The 19,692-nt window shown below is 53.4% G+C and overlaps 7 protein-coding genes across 7 annotated transcripts; 1 reads left to right on the forward strand and 6 right to left on the reverse strand.

The window, feature by feature from the left end:
• Nucleotides 1-313: 313 nt before the first annotated feature.
• On the reverse strand, nt 314-2,196 carry Z520_08694 (uncharacterized protein; the record flags this gene model as incomplete). The annotated part of the gene is made up of 4 exons (XM_016779190.1): nt 314-655; nt 737-929; nt 985-2,062; nt 2,121-2,196. 4 exons carry the CDS (start codon nt 2,194-2,196, stop codon nt 314-316), a joined length of 1,689 nt encoding a protein of 562 aa, XP_016629697.1.
• Nucleotides 2,197-2,846: 650 nt separating this feature from the next.
• Z520_08695 (uncharacterized protein) lies at nt 2,847-3,956 on the forward strand (the record flags this gene model as incomplete). Its single annotated transcript, XM_016779191.1, has 2 exons — nt 2,847-3,110; nt 3,165-3,956. The coding sequence occupies 2 exons, from the start codon at nt 2,847-2,849 to the stop codon at nt 3,954-3,956; spliced, it is 1,056 nt and encodes a 351-aa protein (XP_016629698.1).
• A 160-nt stretch (nt 3,957-4,116) lies between these two features.
• On the reverse strand, nt 4,117-5,858 carry Z520_08696 (uncharacterized protein; the record flags this gene model as incomplete). Its single annotated transcript, XM_016779192.1, has 3 exons — nt 4,117-5,223; nt 5,318-5,372; nt 5,482-5,858. 3 exons carry the CDS (start codon nt 5,856-5,858, stop codon nt 4,117-4,119), a joined length of 1,539 nt encoding a protein of 512 aa, XP_016629699.1.
• Nucleotides 5,859-6,810: 952 nt separating this feature from the next.
• Nucleotides 6,811-9,276, reverse strand: Z520_08697 (uncharacterized protein; the record flags this gene model as incomplete). The annotated part of the gene is made up of 7 exons (XM_016779193.1): nt 6,811-7,525; nt 7,584-7,940; nt 7,996-8,166; nt 8,221-8,273; nt 8,331-8,372; nt 8,432-8,998; nt 9,082-9,276. 7 exons carry the CDS (start codon nt 9,274-9,276, stop codon nt 6,811-6,813), a joined length of 2,100 nt encoding a protein of 699 aa, XP_016629700.1.
• An 847-nt stretch (nt 9,277-10,123) lies between these two features.
• Nucleotides 10,124-13,248, reverse strand: Z520_08698 (uncharacterized protein; the record flags this gene model as incomplete). The annotated part of the gene is made up of 2 exons (XM_016779194.1): nt 10,124-12,839; nt 12,956-13,248. 2 exons carry the CDS (start codon nt 13,246-13,248, stop codon nt 10,124-10,126), a joined length of 3,009 nt encoding a protein of 1,002 aa, XP_016629701.1.
• Nucleotides 13,249-14,302: 1,054 nt separating this feature from the next.
• Z520_08699 (GTP-binding protein rhoA) lies at nt 14,303-15,203 on the reverse strand (the record flags this gene model as incomplete). Its single annotated transcript, XM_016779195.1, has 5 exons — nt 14,303-14,455; nt 14,524-14,658; nt 14,717-14,914; nt 15,046-15,073; nt 15,136-15,203. The coding sequence occupies 5 exons, from the start codon at nt 15,201-15,203 to the stop codon at nt 14,303-14,305; spliced, it is 582 nt and encodes a 193-aa protein (XP_016629702.1).
• A 2,114-nt stretch (nt 15,204-17,317) lies between these two features.
• Nucleotides 17,318-18,121, reverse strand: Z520_08700 (uncharacterized protein; the record flags this gene model as incomplete). The annotated part of the gene is made up of 1 exon (XM_016779196.1): nt 17,318-18,121. One exon carries the CDS (start codon nt 18,119-18,121, stop codon nt 17,318-17,320), a length of 804 nt encoding a protein of 267 aa, XP_016629703.1.
• Between the last annotated feature and the right edge of the window lie 1,571 nt (nt 18,122-19,692).

Raw genomic sequence — 19,692 nt, forward strand, 5'->3', positions numbered from 1 at the left:
TTTGGCAGGTTCGATTTGGCAGGTTCGATTTGGCAGGTTCGATTTGGCAGGTTCGATTTAGTAGGTTCGATTTGGCGTTTGGTTTATGGGAGGATTACATAGTACTTACATACATAGTACTATGTATACTATAGTATGTATGCATATACTTTTGCCAGTGGCATGATTCTTTCCAGAATCAGATTATTTCCCGGTCGCGCGTACTATGTACTTAGTACATAGTATCTATCTCGTCCTCCACCATACATATACATATATACTACTATACATAGTACTTATATGTATGTACTTAGTAGTATGTATGTACCCGTCCTCACAATTTGGACGGTTTGACCAAACCCAACTCCCTCTTCGCGCGGTCTCGCAGCTCCCTCCGCAGATACTTCCCGATCGCGTTCTTGGGCAGTTCCTTCACAAAGACAACGCCCCCCCGCAGCTGCTTGTACGGCGCCAGGCGCTGCTTGACAAAGTCCTTGATTTCCTCCTCGCTGATCTCGGCCGGGTCGGCAACCACATACGCCCGTGGGAGGTCTGTGCCGGGATCTTCTGGCATGTTGACGCCCACGACGGCGGCTTCCTGGATCTTGGGATGGGTGAAGAGCAGGTTCTCGATCTCGGCGGGCGCTACTTGCAGACCTTTGTATTTGAGGAGCTCCTGAGGAAACATTGCTGTTAGCAAAATACATAGTACTATGTACCATATACGTATTCTGTCAGATTATTGGAATTGACGAACCTTCTTCCTGTCGACGATATAAAACTTGCCGTTCCGCAGGACTCCAATGTCGCCGGTGCAAAACCAGCCGTCGTGGAACGCCTCCTTCGTGGCTTGAGGGTTGTTGAAATAGCCTTGAGTGACGAGCGGACTCCGAACGAGCATTTCGCCTTCCTGCCCTGGCTCAACGTCGTTGTAGTTCTCATCGACCATCCTGCACCAGCGGTGAGCAACTTACTATACAGTCAAACACTGAACACCGCTCTCACCTGATTTCGACATTGGGAAGGATCGGAGAAATGCTACCGGTCGTATCACTCTGTCCCCTGGGCATCATGGTCACTGCACCTGTCGTCTCACTCAATCCCCATGTCTGGCCGATGAAGGTCTCTCCTTGGCCAAGTTTGGAGTTTGCAGCAGTCTGCAAGTCCCCGTCCATCGGGGCCGCTCCAGTTGTGGCGGCGTCGAGGGACTTGAAGTGGTCCTTGACGTCAGGGGACTTGGATATCCGGAGATATATGGAGGGGACGGTGTAGAAGGCGGTGATTTCGTATTCTTTCATGTACTTCAACAGTAGACTCCACTCGTACTTGCGCATCCAGACCACCAACCCTCCAGCAAAGAAGGGTGCGGCGAGATATCCGAACAGACCGGCAATGTGGCTGATGGGGAGGTGGGCAAGCGTCCGGTACGGCTTGAGCTCCTTGCCGGCTTCGATCTGCTTCGCCGCCCACTCTCTTCCAGCCATGGATGTCACAAAGATCTCTTGCACGAGGTTTTCGTGAGAGATCATAACACCTTTGGGGAGTCCCGTTGTGCCAGAGGACCATAGGATTACGATTAGACTCTTCTTCAACGCCGTAGGATCTGTGATGCGCTCCCACTTCAGCGTCTGGTCGGAGAGGGCATTGATCCGGCCATCTATGCTTGTCAAGCTCCACGAAGGACTGGATTCCAGGACCAGAACCCTTTCCAACGGGAGATTGCATTGTTTCGCCGCTTGGGTCGCCACGTCTTTGTGCTCCGACCCACAGATAATGAGGCGACTGGTGCCGACATTGACCTGTCGAGCCAGATCCGCTACCGTGGAAGAAGGACTGGCGGCGGAGTACACTCCTCCAGCGGCGATGGTGCCATAAAATGCCGCTGGCACCATGGGCTGGCCATAGCTGATGACGGTGATGACATCCTTGTTCGGACCAGTGGCACCGACGCCATAGTGATGCCGTAGACCATGGGCGATCCTTTGAGTGAGGTTCAGAAGGTCCTTTTTGGTGATCTTGTTGGACGGGTTCGCTGCTTCCTGATGTAAAACGGTGTCGTCCTGGGCCGCACAGTGTTCGGTTTCTGGATTGAATAAAGTCAGTACCGTTTTGCATCAATGAGCGAAAAGGCAGAACGATACCAAACAGTAATGTCAAGAGGTCCAGCTTCGGGACGTCGAGAGTGGGTGTCTCGGGATTGCGATATATTCTAGCCATGATCTTGATGCCAGCCGGGGAGGGTGAGTTTTGTTCCACCAAATGCCAACGAATAGAATTCTATCCAGAGATCGGTAAATCCTCAAACGCCGGCCACAGTCAATACATAGTACTATGTATGATAGAATTTTTGCCTGGGTAGAGCATCCTCCATCTTGCCTGTTTCTCGGTACTGCTCCCACCTATTTGATGGGGGAGCCTTGCTCGCGCGGTGTGGGGTTGCAGGGAGAGCGAAGAACCGAGGTCTAGGGGAGAACTGAGATCCGGCTCCAGGTACCCCGGCTATCCAGATGAAGGGAGGGGGAGTGAGCATTGGCAGGGCAAATGTCAGCCTTGCAGGGAACCAACCTAACTGAGATAGACAATCACAGTCACTGCTTCGCCCCATCTGGCCGTCTGTCAGTTGAGTGTCAGTAGTTCCGTCGAATCATGGATGAGCCTGCGCCTCAGACCAACCGTAGTCCATCCCCGTCAGCCTTGCGTCGCCTAATAGGGACTAGTCCAGCCTCGTAGGCACTCTATCCCTAGCACTGACGTCACTACGATTTTGAGGCCAATCTTTCCCTGAAAATCTTGGGATCCAGCGAGAGCCAGACTCTTCCATATCATTCACTTCTTCCGGCGTGCAAAAAAAGCTTAATCGTCACGCCATGGAGAGCCGTCGGGACAGGAAGATCTCACGCTCAATCGTCTTCGCCGTCCAACAAGACGACAAGTCCGAGCAGCGGCTCAGACTATGGCGCCCTCTCAAGACCTTCTTCGCCCTGTACGGTCTGCTCTTGGTCAGACTTCGTCCCGAGTTGTTCAAGAGACTACGGAACAAGACATGGAACCTGTCAGACGACGAGTACAAGGCTAGCTTCAGCGACAAGGACTCACTCGTCCCAAAGGGCGATATGGGCTATTCGGGCTCGGTACGTTGAAAGAGACCCTTCTCCAGAATGTGTGGTTCTAACAAGGGCATCTAGACATTCTTCAACACGAAGGACAACAGATTCCTCATCAAGTCCATCCCTCGGCGGTTCGAGCACACCTTCTTCCGAGACGACCTGCTGGAGCCCTATGTATCGCACATGGAATCCCACCCCAGGTCACTCCTTGTCCGCATCACCGACTTTCTCGGGTGGCGCTATCCGAGCATCGGCGGCCTCTTTGGCATTGCCCCGACTTACCACCTCGTGATGGAGAACCTGTTGCACGGCCAGGAGGAAGATTCCGCCTGGCAGACCTTCGACCTGAAGCCCATGTCGTATTTCTTCCCGGAGCGCGACATCGCCGGCGGCAAGCTCGCCTCCGAGGCCACAAAGTCCAAACTGGCCGACGACTTCGACGACAAGATGGTCCTCAGCCGCGAGCAGGCCGACGAATTCTTCCACCTCCTCGAAGAGGACACGCAACTCCTCGCGCAGCACAATGCCGTCGACTACAGCCTGATGCTGGTGCGGATCCCGAAGCCTTCTCCCTCTGCCGCAAGCGAGAGCCAGAAGAACCCCTTCGACGACCCACCGACCTGGCGGACCGGTGTGCCCAGCCAGGACGACAAGTGGCTGTTCCGCGCCGTGATCCTGGATTTCTTCTGGGCCAAGCACAAGGTCCGCGCGATGACCATGACGATGCTCATTAATGCATGGCGCATGATTGATGATAAAGGCCCGATGAGCATCACCACCGCGGCCCCTGAGTACAGGGCCAGGTTCTTGGAAATGTGCAGGGAGATTGTCAAGGTGCAGGAGGAGAGGCAGGAGCGGGAGGAGGAGTAGTAGAAGAATTCATTATTTCCTTTTTCCTCATTGTCCGTTCTTAGCAAGCGAGCCGGGTTCCTGATTCGAATTGTTGGCCAGCGCGGTATGCTGTCTATGTAGATTGATCTCCTTACTCAATGCAATGTCTCTTGTCGGCGAGGTGGTATTTCCTCCTCCTTCAACGCATCCCCCGGCTCGAATATCTGTCCCGGAGAAAGTCTTCGACCTGGGCATTTTCTGGCGCGGTCTCGTCTTGTTCTATGTTGTTCTTCTTGTCCAGCTCCTCCGTCTCGGCTTCAAGGGCCGGAGTCTCTGCCAGAGGTTGAGGAGGTGCGGAAGAGGTAGGAGGACCGTTGACGTGGGCTGGTGTGGATTCTCCCGCCGGAATAGACGGAGTGATTTGCGAACCAGCCACAGGACGAAGGTGAGGATGCACAGCACCAACATCGTCGTCGTCGTTGTTGTTGACTTTATCCACAGCGTCACCATCTCCTCGCCCTCCTTGAGTCGGCCTGGCGCGCGAATTATCCGGCATCAGGTCCCCATGATATGGCTTCCGGAACAGTCCTTCTTCCCACTCTCTGCGCCGGAACCTCCACGCCGCGACCGTGTCCTCGGGTCTGAGCGTCAGTCCGACTTTCCGCGCCAGCGACGCGGCGATCTCGTCCGTCTGGCCCGCGGGCTCGAAGAACAAGCGCTGCCAATGCTTACCGTTGTTGTCCGTCTTGCGCATCTCGCGCTGCCCGTTCTCGACCTTGGCTTTGGCGTCCGCGGCAGCCTGCATGTCCCCGCGCTGGAGTGCCTCTCGGACGCCGCGCCATGCGCGTCGCGACTCCCATGGGTCCTGCTCCGCTAGGGGCTCGGTGACAAGCGGCGTGGTCGTCGCGGCGGCGACGTCGAATGTCTCGATCTCGAGGTTTCGTCTGGCGTCATGGATGACGAACTGAGCGTCCCAGTGGCCTGAGACGGTGTATAGAGGAGGAGCATCATGGCCGTCGTCGTCGCGGTATACCCTGGCTTCGAAGCTGTGCTTCCTGTCCGAGCCGGAGAAGAGACCTTTGCCGCTGAAGTCGATGGTCGAAGTGTACCCGCTCGTGCTGGGGATATGGTGCGTGCCCTGCAACTCCGGGTACGGGGTGCCGGTCAAAATGCCCTTGACTTTGATGTCTGGGAGCGGGATCAGGTACGTCTCGTTGTGCCGCGCGAGATGGAGCGTGGCGTGCCCGATCTGCTGGATGTTGACGCTGCCGCTGAAGGTGATCTCCTGGCATGTGTAGCCCTCTGCCTGGGAGGAGAAGGGAATGTGAGTATCTTCTGAACGACCTCTTGACGTGGTTTCAGACTGCTGGAGCGAAGAACGAGCAAAGAAGCAAACGTACCGTGACGCCGTGTTTTTCGTTCCACACTCGACACGCAGTGACAGGCGGGTGATGACTAGGAACGACTTAGAGAGATGCTGACGCAAACAATCGGCCAGCAAGAGGCAACGAGGGCCGAGGAAGGAAGACGAGAGGGGGGAGAGAAGGAATTATCCTCAACATACCTGACCTGCTCACTCACCAGCCTTGTATCGCCGATCCTGTCTGCAGCTCCGTCCCCGTTCCCGTCGCGATCTTGGTCGTCCTCCCACCTAGCCAGAAACAGCTCGCCGAGAAAGGCATTGATGGGCTTCTTCACCCCCTGGGACGGCGACCTGCCGGCGTACTGCTGATTCCGTAGGGACGAGATGAACCATTTCAACACCAACAAGGCGCGCTCGGCGGCGTCGTCTGCGGCCGCCGGAGCCACGAAAATCGAAGGTCTTTCGGCCCAGAACGAGGGCAGTTCGACGGCTGATTTGGTGTCGAGGACGAATGGTGGGGCGGTGATGTTGGAGAGATCGCCGCGGATGGTGGCGATGGACTTTGCGAAGGATGACATGGTCAGTGAACCGGTTATGAGGTATATGATGTTGATGAATTTGCAATTTTGGGATTTCCTCCCACGCTGGACACCACTTTGGAGAGGAGAAATGGGGCGGATTGTCAGAGTATGGGCCTGACTAGTCCGGCTAGGTACCTATGTAGGTAGGTAGGTTTCGAGCTGGGGACGGTCTCTGGCTCTGTTTTCCCTGTCATCCCCAGTCGAGAGTCTCAAGGGGAAGGTCGGTGGGGGAAAGCGGAAAAGAGTGCCAGAGCCATGGAATCATAGAATCATAGATACCAAAGGGAGAGTTCACACCTACTGCAATGAGATCTTTCAACTTGGACCGGTTCTCGGACAGCGTTGGTTCCTCCATAATCCACCAAATATCAGATTGCTTTCTGGAGGGGGTGGTAGTTTGAGAACGTGTCCAGCAAGTAAGTACTGTTTGGACAGTTAGGGAAAAATAAAGTCTAAACCAATATCAGCACACCTGGACCCCATCTTCGCCTGAAGGTGAGAAGGATTAATTGTTGTTGGCGGCACAGAAAAGTATTCGGCTGTGTAGGAAAGAAGTTGTAAGGGACTAGGCTTTGGAAACCATGATATCATGATGTCGTGATTGCCACGGCAGGCAAGATCCCGGTTGATCGTCCCATCATTTCATCGACAATCATTCATCGTTTACTGGGTGGATAGATGCGCTACCGAGGGATTGCAATCCCCACCCAGATCGTGGTCAGACAATCCGTAAAAAGGGACAGAATAAGGCTGCAGCCACAGCTTCGTAGATCGATTGTGTTTCAAAGAAAAGAGGCCACCATCTCGGATTTTTGAAAGACGCCACACTCGTTTCTTTTCGGCTTGTCTGGTCGGTTGTAATGCTTCTTCTCCGCGTCCGAAAAGCTGATGTCCTTCATGGGGCCCTTGAATCATTTTGTACAGGGCATAGCATCGACAGTCAACCCATTCACACATCGTCTCCTCCACCCTTGTCTGTTGTTTGGCCGTCGCCAGGAGCTTCAGCGGTCCCAGCGTGCACCCCGTCCTGCAGGCCCATGTCTGCCCATTTCTCGAGCAATGTGCTCAACTCCGTGTCAGGATCCTCCTTGATGAGTATGTGATTGGGGTATTTGGAGCTGAAGGTGAGATGTTCCTGGCCTTCCCAGGCAATGTCCTTCACAATGACCGTCAGCTTCTCTAGGAGAGACTGGCTTACACCGCCGGGAGGTGTAGGTCCATCCCCGGCAGCAGCGACCTTGTCCTCTGCCGTTTTCAGTAACATGTGCGTGACACCTTTGACCAGTTGCCGCTGCCTCGAACATCTCACCAGGACTCGCATGATCTCTAGCAGCAGGTCCTCCTCGACCTCAGAACCGAGGTTTCCAGACAGCAGGAAACTCGCTGCGAGGATGCCAGACTGTGGCGTCAAAACAGTGAAGAAGCGCGGGCCAAAGATAGCATCTGATCTTTGGATGATCCGTGTCGTGACTCTCGTGATCGGCATACACATGTCCTTGGCCTCGCGGGTGACCTGATCTAGTTCATCTTGACCCGAGCTTAGTGTTTCTGAAGCATTCGCTGATGCCGAATCCTGTTCAGGCACTGTTTTCGGCTTCGAGGCACTCAGGGGCGGTGGTATCGTCCAATTCCACATCAGCAACCGGAAATGATGAAGACTCAATCTAACCTTATGTCAGCTCATCAACGTCAACCGGGGATCGGAAAGATGGGTAACAATACGATAAATCGATAGTGGTCGGCGCCAGAATAAAATTTTGGTCTTCCGCCTGAAACTCCCGAGGTATCGACTTATACCATTCCAATATTTTCCTGTCCATATCTCGAGCCGCATGAAGTTTTTCCACCGCATTCATTGCAGCAAAGTCGGCGAAGACCAGAGACTGCACGTCGCTCGCGAATATGTACAGCTCACACAGGTAGTGGTAGAGAGCCTGAAGTGGCAGCTGAAGAGCATCTCCAGCCTTGGGGTAAGGGGACCATGATGTGAGATGGCTGCGCCAAACTTCGGAAGCATATGGCGCTTCAAGAGATGGTTTTGGCGTCATGGGGGCGACCAGAAACCCGGTACCGAATCCCCTAATGGTCAAGTCAATCATACGCCTGGACTCAATCGATGGGGTTTGATGCTAACGTTGAATATATGTGTGCCGCCCACTCCACAATCTGGAGGGACCGCTGGAGATCCTTGGATATCGTTGGACTCTTGCCTGATTTCTGATGTCGGCGAAGAAGCTGCGGCATCATAACCTCAAGCTGTCTCAGGGACGTAAGGCTCACCCTGTCCTTACCGGTGAAAGCTGCCCTATTCCAGGTCATCAACGCTTGTCTCGCCGCAACTGCCATGCCCTGGACCTACGTCATTATCATAATAGTGAAACCTTGGATATTGGTCAGCGTTGGTTTAGCGGCCTCGAGTGTCCAAAGCCGATGAGCCTCGTTATAGAAATGCAGTCCTCAGGAGCCCACATCCCCCGGCGTAGCAAAGGCCAAAGGGTGGTCTGAGAAGAACTGCTCGCCGTCAGTTAGCAAATGTGCTTCCGCACGCATCGTGTGGACAAGCTACCCACACATGCCATTCCCAGGACTGCATTGACCAAGAAAGGTGAGCAATATGGGGACTGCAGATCTCGCGCAGCCATGGCCTCGAGAAACAACTTCTCGTCAAAGTTGTGGTAGTAGAAATGGTACCAATTGAGGTAGGCCGAGACTAAATGGGAGACCAACAGGTCGTCTTTTGTGACGGTGGTCCATGGCGCGGCAGGGACCCTGAAAGTTGGCTCGTCAGTCAGCTCACTAATTGCGAGCATGCGACGGATTCCGCCGCCATTTTCTGGAGGAGGAGTAGCAGACAGAGCCACCCGCGTCTCATTTGCCACTGGGCCCGGATGAGCGTCGAGAAACTCAAGGATCTCCTCGAGAGGGGCATCTCGCTTGATGAGGTCAAGCAGCTGCCGTGACTCTGGACTCGAAGAGTTCTTGAGACTGATCAGGATCCTGTCAAGAGCGTGACTTCGTAGCTCGAGTTCCTCAAGCCTTCTCTTGCGGACCTGCTTCCTTCTCCCATCTTGTGATGGGTCGTAAATGCACACCCTGTTGTTTGCTAGGCAATTTGAACAGGGCTGGCGTTGATCACACTAATGAAGAGGTCAGATCGATTGGCGATCAGAGGATCTCAAGACTCGTGAATTTACTTGGCCGGTGATATTGTATGGCTTACCTTTCGTTTCGAGGTTTTGCAGGCCTGACAAGCAATAGAAGCATTTTTCTTGGCTGGGCGCTGGGTGTTTGGAGCAGGGACGCTGGTAGAGCTCGCGTTCTCGCCTATCACAGCAGAGGACTGTGACGGAGCGGTGGGTGGCACTAAGTCTGGCTCATCAGGAGCCTGAGGGGGCCCGTGAGGCTGGTGAGGCATGGAAACTACAGCAATATCCTAGCTGATGATCGAGAAAAGAGAAGATCCAGGCTGGACGACCGTGGCGGGTTATCAACAATAGAAGGCCCGCCCTGGCAGTCATGCACCGTGACCCTGAAAAGCAAGAGAGTCGATCCACTGACCAGGAAACGCCAGCTGTACAGCGGTCTCCAGGTGCTATATGACCAGGAGCTCGGGAACTCCCACGGCGTCCCCGGGGTATGCAGAGTGAAAGAGGGTAGAGTTGCTGCCACTCGCAACCATGGACGGCTTGGGGCAAAGCGGAAACATAACTCCACCGGGTTGAACTGTGTGGCGTCCGCTATCAGGAGCCGAAGCGTCCAGTGAGCAGCGTTGGAGGTGTCGCCTCCGCGGCCTCCATTTGCCAACCCCGGTTGCTGATGGCGTCTAGGCCCTTCCTGGTATCGTGGGAGCTCTCTCTGCTGTCCAGCCGTTCATGGAACTACTCGTAGCCATCCATTTCTGGAGAGTTGCAGGAGGGAAGACCGTCGCTACCCAGTGTCTGACCTCTGAGAAGACGTTATAAATTCGCATCTAGAAGACCGTTTGTCTCTGCACAAGCAGGAGCTTTGGATTCGCTGTGATCCCTCGCATACGGGATATCAGTCAGAGTTTGGTTGTCGTGGAATTCGTTGCTACCAGGCCCAGGGGAGTCCTTTCGGTGTTTCTCTGGTCAGACACTGTGCGGTCCATTGCGTGGAGTATTTCGTGTGTAATCCAACGCGCCTGGGAGGACGAAGTCCCGCACTATTCTTACCTCAACCAGGTGGTCGACCGCTCTTGCATGCCAGATGCATATATATATCCCTGTACTATTGATAACGCATCAAACACTCAATCGAATCAACGCTTCAACCCACTTTCTAGCGTCAACTCCCACGCCCTCGGTGACGCCTTTTGCATTTGTGCTTCCAGGCGTCCCAACAATGCCAGACATTGCTCGTCCACTGCCGCTGACTTCTCGAGTCCGGGGTTGATCACGAAGAAGCCATTTCCCAGAAAGGTGTGAACTTCCGGCCTCTGATCTGGACCGGGACGTATCTCTGCTTGTCGAATTGCGTTCATAAGAAGATCTTCTCACGAGAATGGCCTCTTTGGTAGGATCCCCGGTTCTTTCCAATTCACCCCCGCGGACTCTGGGCTGGGCGGTGCTTTTGTCTTGACTTGCCGACCGTGTTGCATTGTCATCGCCATCATCCTCCCGTGGCTTCGGAGGCGAAACTTTCATCCACACTACCCACCATCCTCTTGCTGTTTTGATTGTCCTTTCCAACTCCTCGCTATTTGTCTGGGCATGAGTAATACCAGCGTTCTTGTCGCGAGTTGAAGTCCAAGTATTGAGTATATGAGTGTGAACATTCAGAGCCTCAACGCGGGTCCAGCCACTCTTGATGATCCTCGTCGAACCCGAAGAGCTTGTGCCGCCCTCTGCCGATGATGATCCTATAGGTATTCCAAGCGTGTACCATGAGCCCGAGACTGTGACTGGGCGCAATTGCTGTTGGGTCCGATGCAGGCCTTCGGCTGCAAGACTTCCTGGGACTGGTATGTTTGGAATTGAAGTTCGAAGCGTCGATTTCAAGGGATCAAAAAGAAGATCATATATTTCGGTGACATCGTTTGTCTCAGGCAGGGATCTCGGATTATTACCATCCTCGAGAACCGGACTTGAGTCCAGGCCTAATGACGTTCTCATTCGCTCCCTCCAGCGTTCCGGATCCGTGCTTCTCAAGAGGCTCTTTTGCAATGGGCCTAGAGTGTGATGTATAGTACGGTAAAAGCCAGGCATCGTCAAATTGGGCGTGTGCAACCGAAACAAGAAGACGAAGATGAATGGTTGGTGAACATAGACCGCAACTTGAACCTTCTCGTGAGTGACAATTGGACGGATGCCGTCGATGGATGCTGACGCACTTGTCTTCCCTTCTCTTGAATCTATATCACCCTCGTTCCTACTCGCCTGCGAAAAGGAAGAAGGACGTTCTTCGGCATCCAGACGGGCAAATCTGGAAGTCGACATTTGAACAACCAAGGTGCGAAGGAAGATCCGGTTTGACGAAGCGTGTGGTGATGATTTTGACTTGACGGGCTCGTCATCAGCTCTCTCGTCGTTGGACCCGTCCTCGAATTCTGTATTTTCCAGGTCTCCAGAGAGACCAATCAGGAATTTGCCAATGGACTCCTCGAGCCGCTGGACGAATGGTGATTCTTCCTCGTCGCTAACTTCTGGAGTCGGATCAAGTTCCTGCAGTTGATCAAGCGCAGCTTCTGTGGTCTGACCAGTGTCTGTACCCTGACCAGGAGCTTGGTCGTCCTGGACTTTGGACGCTTTGTCGGTGTTAAACCCTTTGGGATTCAGCGTCCAACTGCTGCCATAACCAAGGCTCAGGTACTTCATCATCTTCTCTGTGTTGAACATGGAGGCCTGTTCGGAAGCCATAAGGCCCGGCGGCACATCTCCTTCGCTCCTGCGGTCGTCTTTTGCGTCGAGTGCCTTCGCGTCCAATTTGGCCATTGCATCGTCCAAACTTCGCTCTACGGCGCTAACGAGGGGTGGCGGGATCCCGGGTGGTGTTGCATTGTTCTCAATCGCCCTACGGCGTAAATCCTGCGGTTTGCCTCCTGGGGACTTCACTCTGGGATGTACTGCTTGCACTTGCTGTCTCGGCTGGTCCGGTGGCCCTTGCGGTCTGCTTTTGTCTAACTTTCGCCTCTTTCTACGATGCTTTGGTCGAGACGCCGGGTTCTCACCCACTCCGTAAGCTGCATCGCCGTGCATGTAGATGGATCCCATCCACTGGGTCAACGTGACCAGGGAAGGCCTTGAGATGCCACCGATGCCAGAAAATATGACTCCATCGTCGGCCCTCGGATCCTCGCCACTGCCCAGCCAAGGTTGCGATTCTTGTGAGGGATGAGCTGCATTCATATCCCTGGATCTCTCCATACCACTGAGGTCCGAAGGAGCAACACCGTATCTCCCAACGACAAGATCGACAAGCCCCTCAGTGCGGCCCGCAAATCCCTCTAGGACTTCTCTTTCACCACTCCCCCATTCTTCTTCACCAACACCAACACCGAGCTCTCCCCCGCCGGCGAGTTTGACAGCGTCATATATGTCTGTCGCAGGATGGCCGTGCAAGAGGACATCCCACTTCCAGATGAACTGTGTCCAGTACCTATGTAAAAGGCTGCAGAACAGGTCTCGATTGTTCTCATGCTTTTTCCAGAGCTCAGACAATGAAGGTGCATGGTGAAGCAAGAATCCGCGGTATCCTTGTATGAGCTGTGCGAGTAGCAGAGGTGCCGGTGCAACCTCTCGCGACGAGTATTCGATGTCACCTTTAGACGCAGTGCCACCCAATCCTATATTCGTTCCCGATTTTGAAGGTTGTTTATTTCCCGAGGGTGCTCTTGAGACAACAGGCAATTGTGTTAGGCGAATGGCGGCGAGGATCCACCACTGAGGCTCGACCTCTTTCAGGACAATTCGAGATTTTTCCGTGTCCATAGACTCGAGAGGGACGCCGTGCGAGAAATTCCTAGGATGCCAAAAAGTCAGGACATACTGTCTCTCCAGCAGCAATTGGACTTTTGAGGCGGAAACACGAAACAAGCATGGAAGGAGGTTGCAAGGCAGTTATGGTTGCCCACATACTTTACAAAGTTCACCATACCTTGTGCTAGCCCGACCTGCCGCAATCTGTGATTCTCTCCTGCCCCCTCTTCCTTCTTCTGGTTTCCATTTGGCTGGTTCTCCTGCTCGGAGCTTGCATGGCGTTTCCCATCTGCTGCAGGTTTCCCTTTCGCGGGCTGCTCCCGCTCGACCTCGAGATCGTGCGAGTAGTAAAACAGGATCTGGTCGCGTAAGGTCTCATCAGTCGGACCAAGAGACGGATTGTATATTGCGAAGTAGGATAAGTGAGCCGGGATGACACTTCGAGCGGACATCACGAGCAGGAGGAGCGTCTCCTATGGTGTTTTGCAAAGAGCACCATGCCCGGTAGCCACACAGCACAGAAGACGAATGTCAGCTGGCCATGTTGTAAAGTCACTAATATTCTAAGCCCTTTCAACCCTTCATGCACCTGGGCCGCAGCTTCGCTGTAGGAAAGGATTCGGGTCCGGCCTATCAGCAGTGACTTTACGTCATTGACGAGGCTGCATTTTGCACGTGATATTAATCTTGTCAGCCTTGTTTCGGATTTCGAGGACGAGCACGTGCTACATCAACGAGATGATTTATTGCTGGATATGACATTGTAAATGAAACCTTGCGTTGGCATGAGGACGAAAATCCAGCAGTGATTGTTCTCCAAGAGCAGATACGACAAATAATTGTCACGTTTAGCTGCTAGAAGGGCCAGATTTGCTATCGCCAATTCCCAAAACCAAGTTTACCAGCTCAGGAAGTTTCAAGAGGCACCAGAGGGTTCCAAAATCCCAAGATAACGTCTGAAGTTGAAGTTCAAGTTCACCATCCCAGACCTCAATACCTGTCCAACGGCTCTTTCTCGGTACTCAAAAGAGATTGCAAATGTATGACTGGACATTATCTGATTGTATTACTCGAAAATCTCCAGTACAATTGGAAGGGGCAATAGAAGTGCTAGATTAGACTGTGGAGAGCCCGAAGCCTGAGGACGAAACGCCGTGAATGGATTTGCCTATCTCGATGATGACTCGACATGTCTCGACTGTGGAAACGCCGTGATTGCTGCCAGCACCATCCGAACTTCATCCGTCCCTGGCCTCCGTGCAATTCTTTGTATTGCCTCAATCATCAACCCGTCCATCCTTCGCTCAGTAAGGAAACAAAACTAATGTATCAGCGCCCGAAGAGCAGCACACTCAAGCCGCCAACCCAGATCCTTGGTGAAGCCGGAGCAAGAAATTGCAGTCCTTGAATTGATATCTGAGGATCCCTCTGGCGATATCCTGGTATAATGTCGGGGGATTTGCGCAGGCCATATGATTCACAACAAGAAAGATGGGTATGCTTGATCTACAAGATCAAGCATTTCTTGCTCTTTCCGCTCTTGCGAGTCAACAGGGCGGCACGGGTGGCAGACTCAAAGACTTCACGGACACCCTGGTTGGTCTTGGCCGAGCATTCGAGGTATTTGTAGGCACCGATCTTCTTGCGCACCTCCTCGCCCTAGAATCAATCCAAGTTAGCCCTCACTGCCACTGGCGATGGATTAAGCTCGGATGGTGAGAACGTACCTGTTCTGGAGTAACAGGCTTCTGGGATGTCTTGGCCAGCTCTTCAATGGTCTTAGGGTCGTGTCGCAGATCGCACTTGCACCCAACAAGGATGATAGGAAGGCCTTGGCAGAAGTGAAGGACCTCGGAAATCCACTATTGGTCATCTTGTCAGTTTCAGTTGCAATGGAATGTACCGAACGTGAGATCATACCTTTTCCTGAACGTTATCAAGCGAGTCGGGAGAATCGATGGCAAAACAGATGAGGATGACATGAGAGTCTGGGTAGGATAGAGGTCGAAGACGGTCGTAATCTTCTTGGCCAGCCGTATCCCACAGGGCTAATTCGACGTGTTTTCCATCGACCTCGACATCGGCAACATAGTTTTCAAAGACCGTGGGGACGTAGACCTGTTGTTTTCACGTGTCAGTTGTGTCTGCACCAATCCAGCTCCTCATATGTGTGTCTCGATAGGGAGGTGTTGATAGGTATCACATAAGTTGGGCGAAGGGATCGGATTGGGTCAAGTTGGAGTGCGCACCTCAGGGAATGTGCCCTTGGAAAACACGCTGTTAGAAGAAGCAGTCAGCGGTCCAATTGATATGAGTAGATCCATAGATGATGACCATACATCAACAAACAAGTTTTCCCACAGGCACCATCACCGACGATGACGAGCTTGCGACGGATCTCAGCCATGACGGCTGCTGCGGACAGTGTCTGATAAGACGACTAAAGGATAGCCGAAATGAGGGTGTCAAGGAAAGGCCGGCGGTTCAGCAGTCGTTTCCAGGGATGATGGATAAGTTTGCTGGCGCAAGGATGAGGAAAAGAGGGAAGTGTAGGACGGAGATGGATGTTAAAGAAAGAGGTTGAGAGATGATTGTCAGGGAAGCACCTTTTCGGGGTGAGTTTAGTGTGGATGTGGCTAAGACACTGGCGCGGACCTCCAGGCACTGACTGCACTGCGCTGCGCTGCGCTGCACGGTACTGCCACTGATGGATTGGATAGGTTAGGTAGGTGTTGTGGGTGAGCTTTGACCGTCCCTCCTAGCCAACGGAGTCTGCGAGAGATGATTGGTGATGATGGTTTGTCGATGGGAGATTGTAGGACAAGAAGGACATCGACAGAAACGGGAGAGGAATGGGCTTTGTCTCAGGGGAGCAGTTCGCGTTGAAGAAAGGTGGAAAGGTGGACGAATGCACAACTTTGTTGTTACAGGGTGTACGCACTCCTGGCGGGCACAGAGCCACCTTGGGGAAGCGTAGGGGGCCTATTGTGAATCGCATAAACAAGCGACACCTAAGCATCACGGCCGCTCAGCAACCAGCAGCCTAGCAGCCTAGCAGCCCAGCAGCCTAGCAGCCCAACAGCCCAACAGCCTCATCAGCCTGAAGCGCGCCCGCGAACTCGGCCCATGGCCCCCCAGCCGCCCCTTAGATTGTTGGGGCTTCTTTATCCGCGCTGGTGAGGACCAGCCAACTCTCTTGAATCACTTTTTCGGGTGCCTGTCCTTATCCAGTGACCGACTGCAGTATGGACTAATTAATCAAACGTCTTCCTTGCACCGCTGGAATAATAGTCAACGACCTTCTTCTGCTTTGCCCATTCAACATGTCAGTGTTGACCATCTTCTATCCCCTACACCGCAAATTCCAATACGCAGCTATTCAATCCCACGTAACCTCCTAAATGCGTGGATACGTATTCGAATCCCGGCCTCCCTGCACAATCAGGCGGTCAGGCGGTACAGAGACGATAACAATGCCTCGCCTGTCGCTGCATCTCCCTTTCCTCCGCCGTCGCACACCTGCGCCAAATATCGATCGCCCGCAAATGCCGGATGCTGAGTGCGGGTAGCACTTGGGCCCGAGGGCCATCCCCACGCCCATGCATCGCCATGCAGGGACTGGCCCCGTGGGTAGGAGTGCTGCCTACACATTAGTCCAAAATTCAACCAAGCCGCCTTGTCATGGACGCTTTGTGCGTTTCTCTTTTCTTTGCTCCAATGCAAGCATCGTCAAGAAGCCCGTGGTTTAGCGAATTGCAGATCCCAGCCTGCTGCCACCTCGGCGGTACCTGGCCTATGTCCCGTTTGCAGACTATTGCTCATCAGCATGGGTAAAACTCAAGAGAACCGTGACCGACGGTCCTCGCACGCGCTTCGAGAGAGACAAGGCAATGCCAGCCACGTGTCAGAAGTCCTTCGAATGCTTGTGTGGCTGAAGACTGAAGTCTCCATCATGCATTTCTCACATGTGGCCTGCAAGGGTTGAACTTTTGTTCAATCCCTGCCGTGTTCGCCAGGCTCCTCAAGTCGCAGTGGCCCTTGGCTTCAGCTGGCCAGGGGTTCAGCTGACCTCTAGGAATGCTGATACTGGCCAAGACCCGGAATTTGGTCGGTTTGCGACCTCGCCCGTATTACGCCTTTACTGGACCTCCTGCGAACCAGAGTTCACGAGGCTTTCTCTGATATGTAGGTATTGGATGAAAACCCGAGGACGTCGGCCTTTTCACAGCACACTTGAACTCGATACGTCCCTGGAGGCTGGAGCTTTCATTTTTCTTGCATATGCAAAGTCCAGAATCTCGGCCATTACTTCCGGGGGCCCGTCGGCGAACTTGTTCCTTTGATGGACTCCACATATATCTAAAGATCCCGGTTTCTCTGCGAACGGCTGCGCCCCTGTACATTGTGGAATACATGTTTCTGCTGGAAACCCTGCCTTTCGCCACCCGCGGACACTCGTTGCCACGAATGAACATATTGGTCGGATTCGATCCCTGAGCAGACGCGCTTTCGACACAGCTCTCATGCATAAAATGCTCTTACAGCGTCCTCGATGAACACCACCGTCTCCCCAGGCTTACTCAGCATGGGCGAATGACCAGCCTCGCATTCCCTTGTCGTGATGTCTGCACCGAGTGCTCTACATTTCTGCACCATGTCCTCTTGCAGCTCTTTCTTGATAGCGTTATCCGTGGAGCATATCAGATACCAAACGGGGACGTCTCGCCAGCCAGCATAGACAGAGTCACGTGCACCAAACATTGCAGCCGAGAACTTGATGAGCTTGGAGCTCCATTTTGCAGCGTCTTCGCGAGGCATGTCGTTGTAGAAGAACTTCACAGCCACCTCCTCGTCCTGCACCTCGCACCAGCCTTCGTCATCGATCTTGTGTTTTATGCGAGCTCTCATTATCTCCGGATGCCTGCGCGCAAAGTCCTCCCCAATGTTGACCAGAGAAGTTTCGTGTTCGCTTGGTGTCCACGCGGTGATCTGGATCAACCCCGTTACGTGTCCCGACTTCTCACTTTTGCGTTTTGAGGGGTCTTTTCTCGTGAAGCCCCTGACGGCACTGCAACCTGCCATGCCGCCCATAGAGTGGTTGACCAAGACTACGTCGTTGCCCAGCCCGGTTTCGTCAGCAACGACCTCTTGCAGAGCAGCCACCACAGGTGTCATTGTTTGGATGGGCTTCTCTCCACCGTTGTAGATGAGTGCGGGAGCTAGGCATTTATAACCCTTGTTTTGGAGGTCGTTCATGACCGTGTCCCAATACTCTGAAGTGTGCCAGGCGCCATGGCAAAAGATCAAGGTAGGAAGGGAAGACATCATGTCTCACTAACAGATTGATCTAGGTTGGATATCTGAGGCCTTTCTGGGAACAAAGTGGGATGAACGCCTGCCCTGTTGCAACTGTGCGCACTATCCACCCTTCATCCAGAAAGTGAGGACTGACCTTGCCCTTGTATAAGTAGACGAGGGGGTGGTAATATTAACCATTCAGTTCTCCACCTTCACACTCTTCTGTCTCGCGTGTTACATGGTCGTGGGGTTTCTCCTGATGGAAATCGCCCAAGACAGCAAGGTGGCATTGACCATCGGATTCTGTCCGCGTGTGGAGATAACAGATCAGTACTCCATGTCAGCATCCGACAAATCACATCGACTAGCGTCTCAATCCAGGCTACAGTGTTGACGGTACGAATGAGGAGAGTCCTGAGGGTAACCGAAGATGTCGTTCTTACGGACATTGGGATCCTGACGGCAAATACACCCAAGTGCCGCAACCCCACTTGCTTACCTACCAGGTAGGTACTCGTCCATCCTTCCCGTACGTATCATGCCGGCCAGAAAGGTGCTTACCAGTTCCGAGCTTGGGGATATCACTTCGAGGAGAAGGTGCCTGAAGGCCACGGAGGCTTATCACCGCGGATTCTTAATGAGTCCACACAATCAGTCCCCGCTGCAGTGACAAACGCAGACAGGGGGAGTTTCGTGCAGCCACACTGCGCCACATGCGCCACCCTTGGCAGCTTCGTTCAGAGCTTTAATCCCCTCGATCCAGTTTGTACCAGCTTCGGTCTCTGAGGAAGCGGCGGGCAGGGGTACAAGATGCCTTTGCAGTTCTCGATGGCGGCGCCTGAGACGAAGCTCGGCTAGATCAGCAATGTTGGAGACTCCTGTTTGAGGTCGAGCTTTGCAGCAGGGCATCTGCCAAGTCGAGACACAGCGCCAGAAAATCAACTAGATATTGCCGGAAGTCTCCTCCTTTTGCAATGGCCGGGATCTTCAGAAGGCAGGGCACTGTCTCGAGCGTCCGCTTGGGCATAATCAGGTCATCTGCTTTTTCGGCAATCTATCTTATACATATGGATTAGATATCTCCCTCCCATTTACCACTGGAATAAGTCAGCGAGCATGACGCCGGCACTGTTTTCTCAGCCCGAATCTGGACCCTTGCTTTCCATGCTGAAGCCGATCAGCGAAGAGTGGGTTACCGTTCATGCCAACAGATGAGGTAGAACATGGTCGCTATGCTCAAATCCGATGTTAGGGACGGCATTTCTCCCTAGGTACAGAGAACTTGCACAGTGTCGTGCGTTCTGAGGCCTGTCTTGCGCAGTATTATCCTCGCGAGAAATTTTGAGAAAGTCACGACAACCCACAAGGCCAGGGATTTGAGTGATACAGGGCAACCGACACGACCCCAGACGGGGTATAGGTAGGCAGGTAATGACGACTTGGCATTGGCTTCAGCCTACTACTCGACAGCGAGCACGGTACTCCATGCCCACGTGCAGGTTCGCTGTAATTCCAAGGCAGAAAATGCCTCACACTGCAGTGTGCCTTTTCTGTCTCCTTCCCACGAGAGACACGCATGACAGACTTTTCCGTTGGAA

The sequence above is a fragment of the Fonsecaea multimorphosa genome, assembly GCF_000836435.1.
Source record: "Fonsecaea multimorphosa CBS 102226 unplaced genomic scaffold supercont1.20, whole genome shotgun sequence".
NCBI lineage: Eukaryota > Fungi > Ascomycota > Eurotiomycetes > Chaetothyriales > Herpotrichiellaceae > Fonsecaea > Fonsecaea multimorphosa.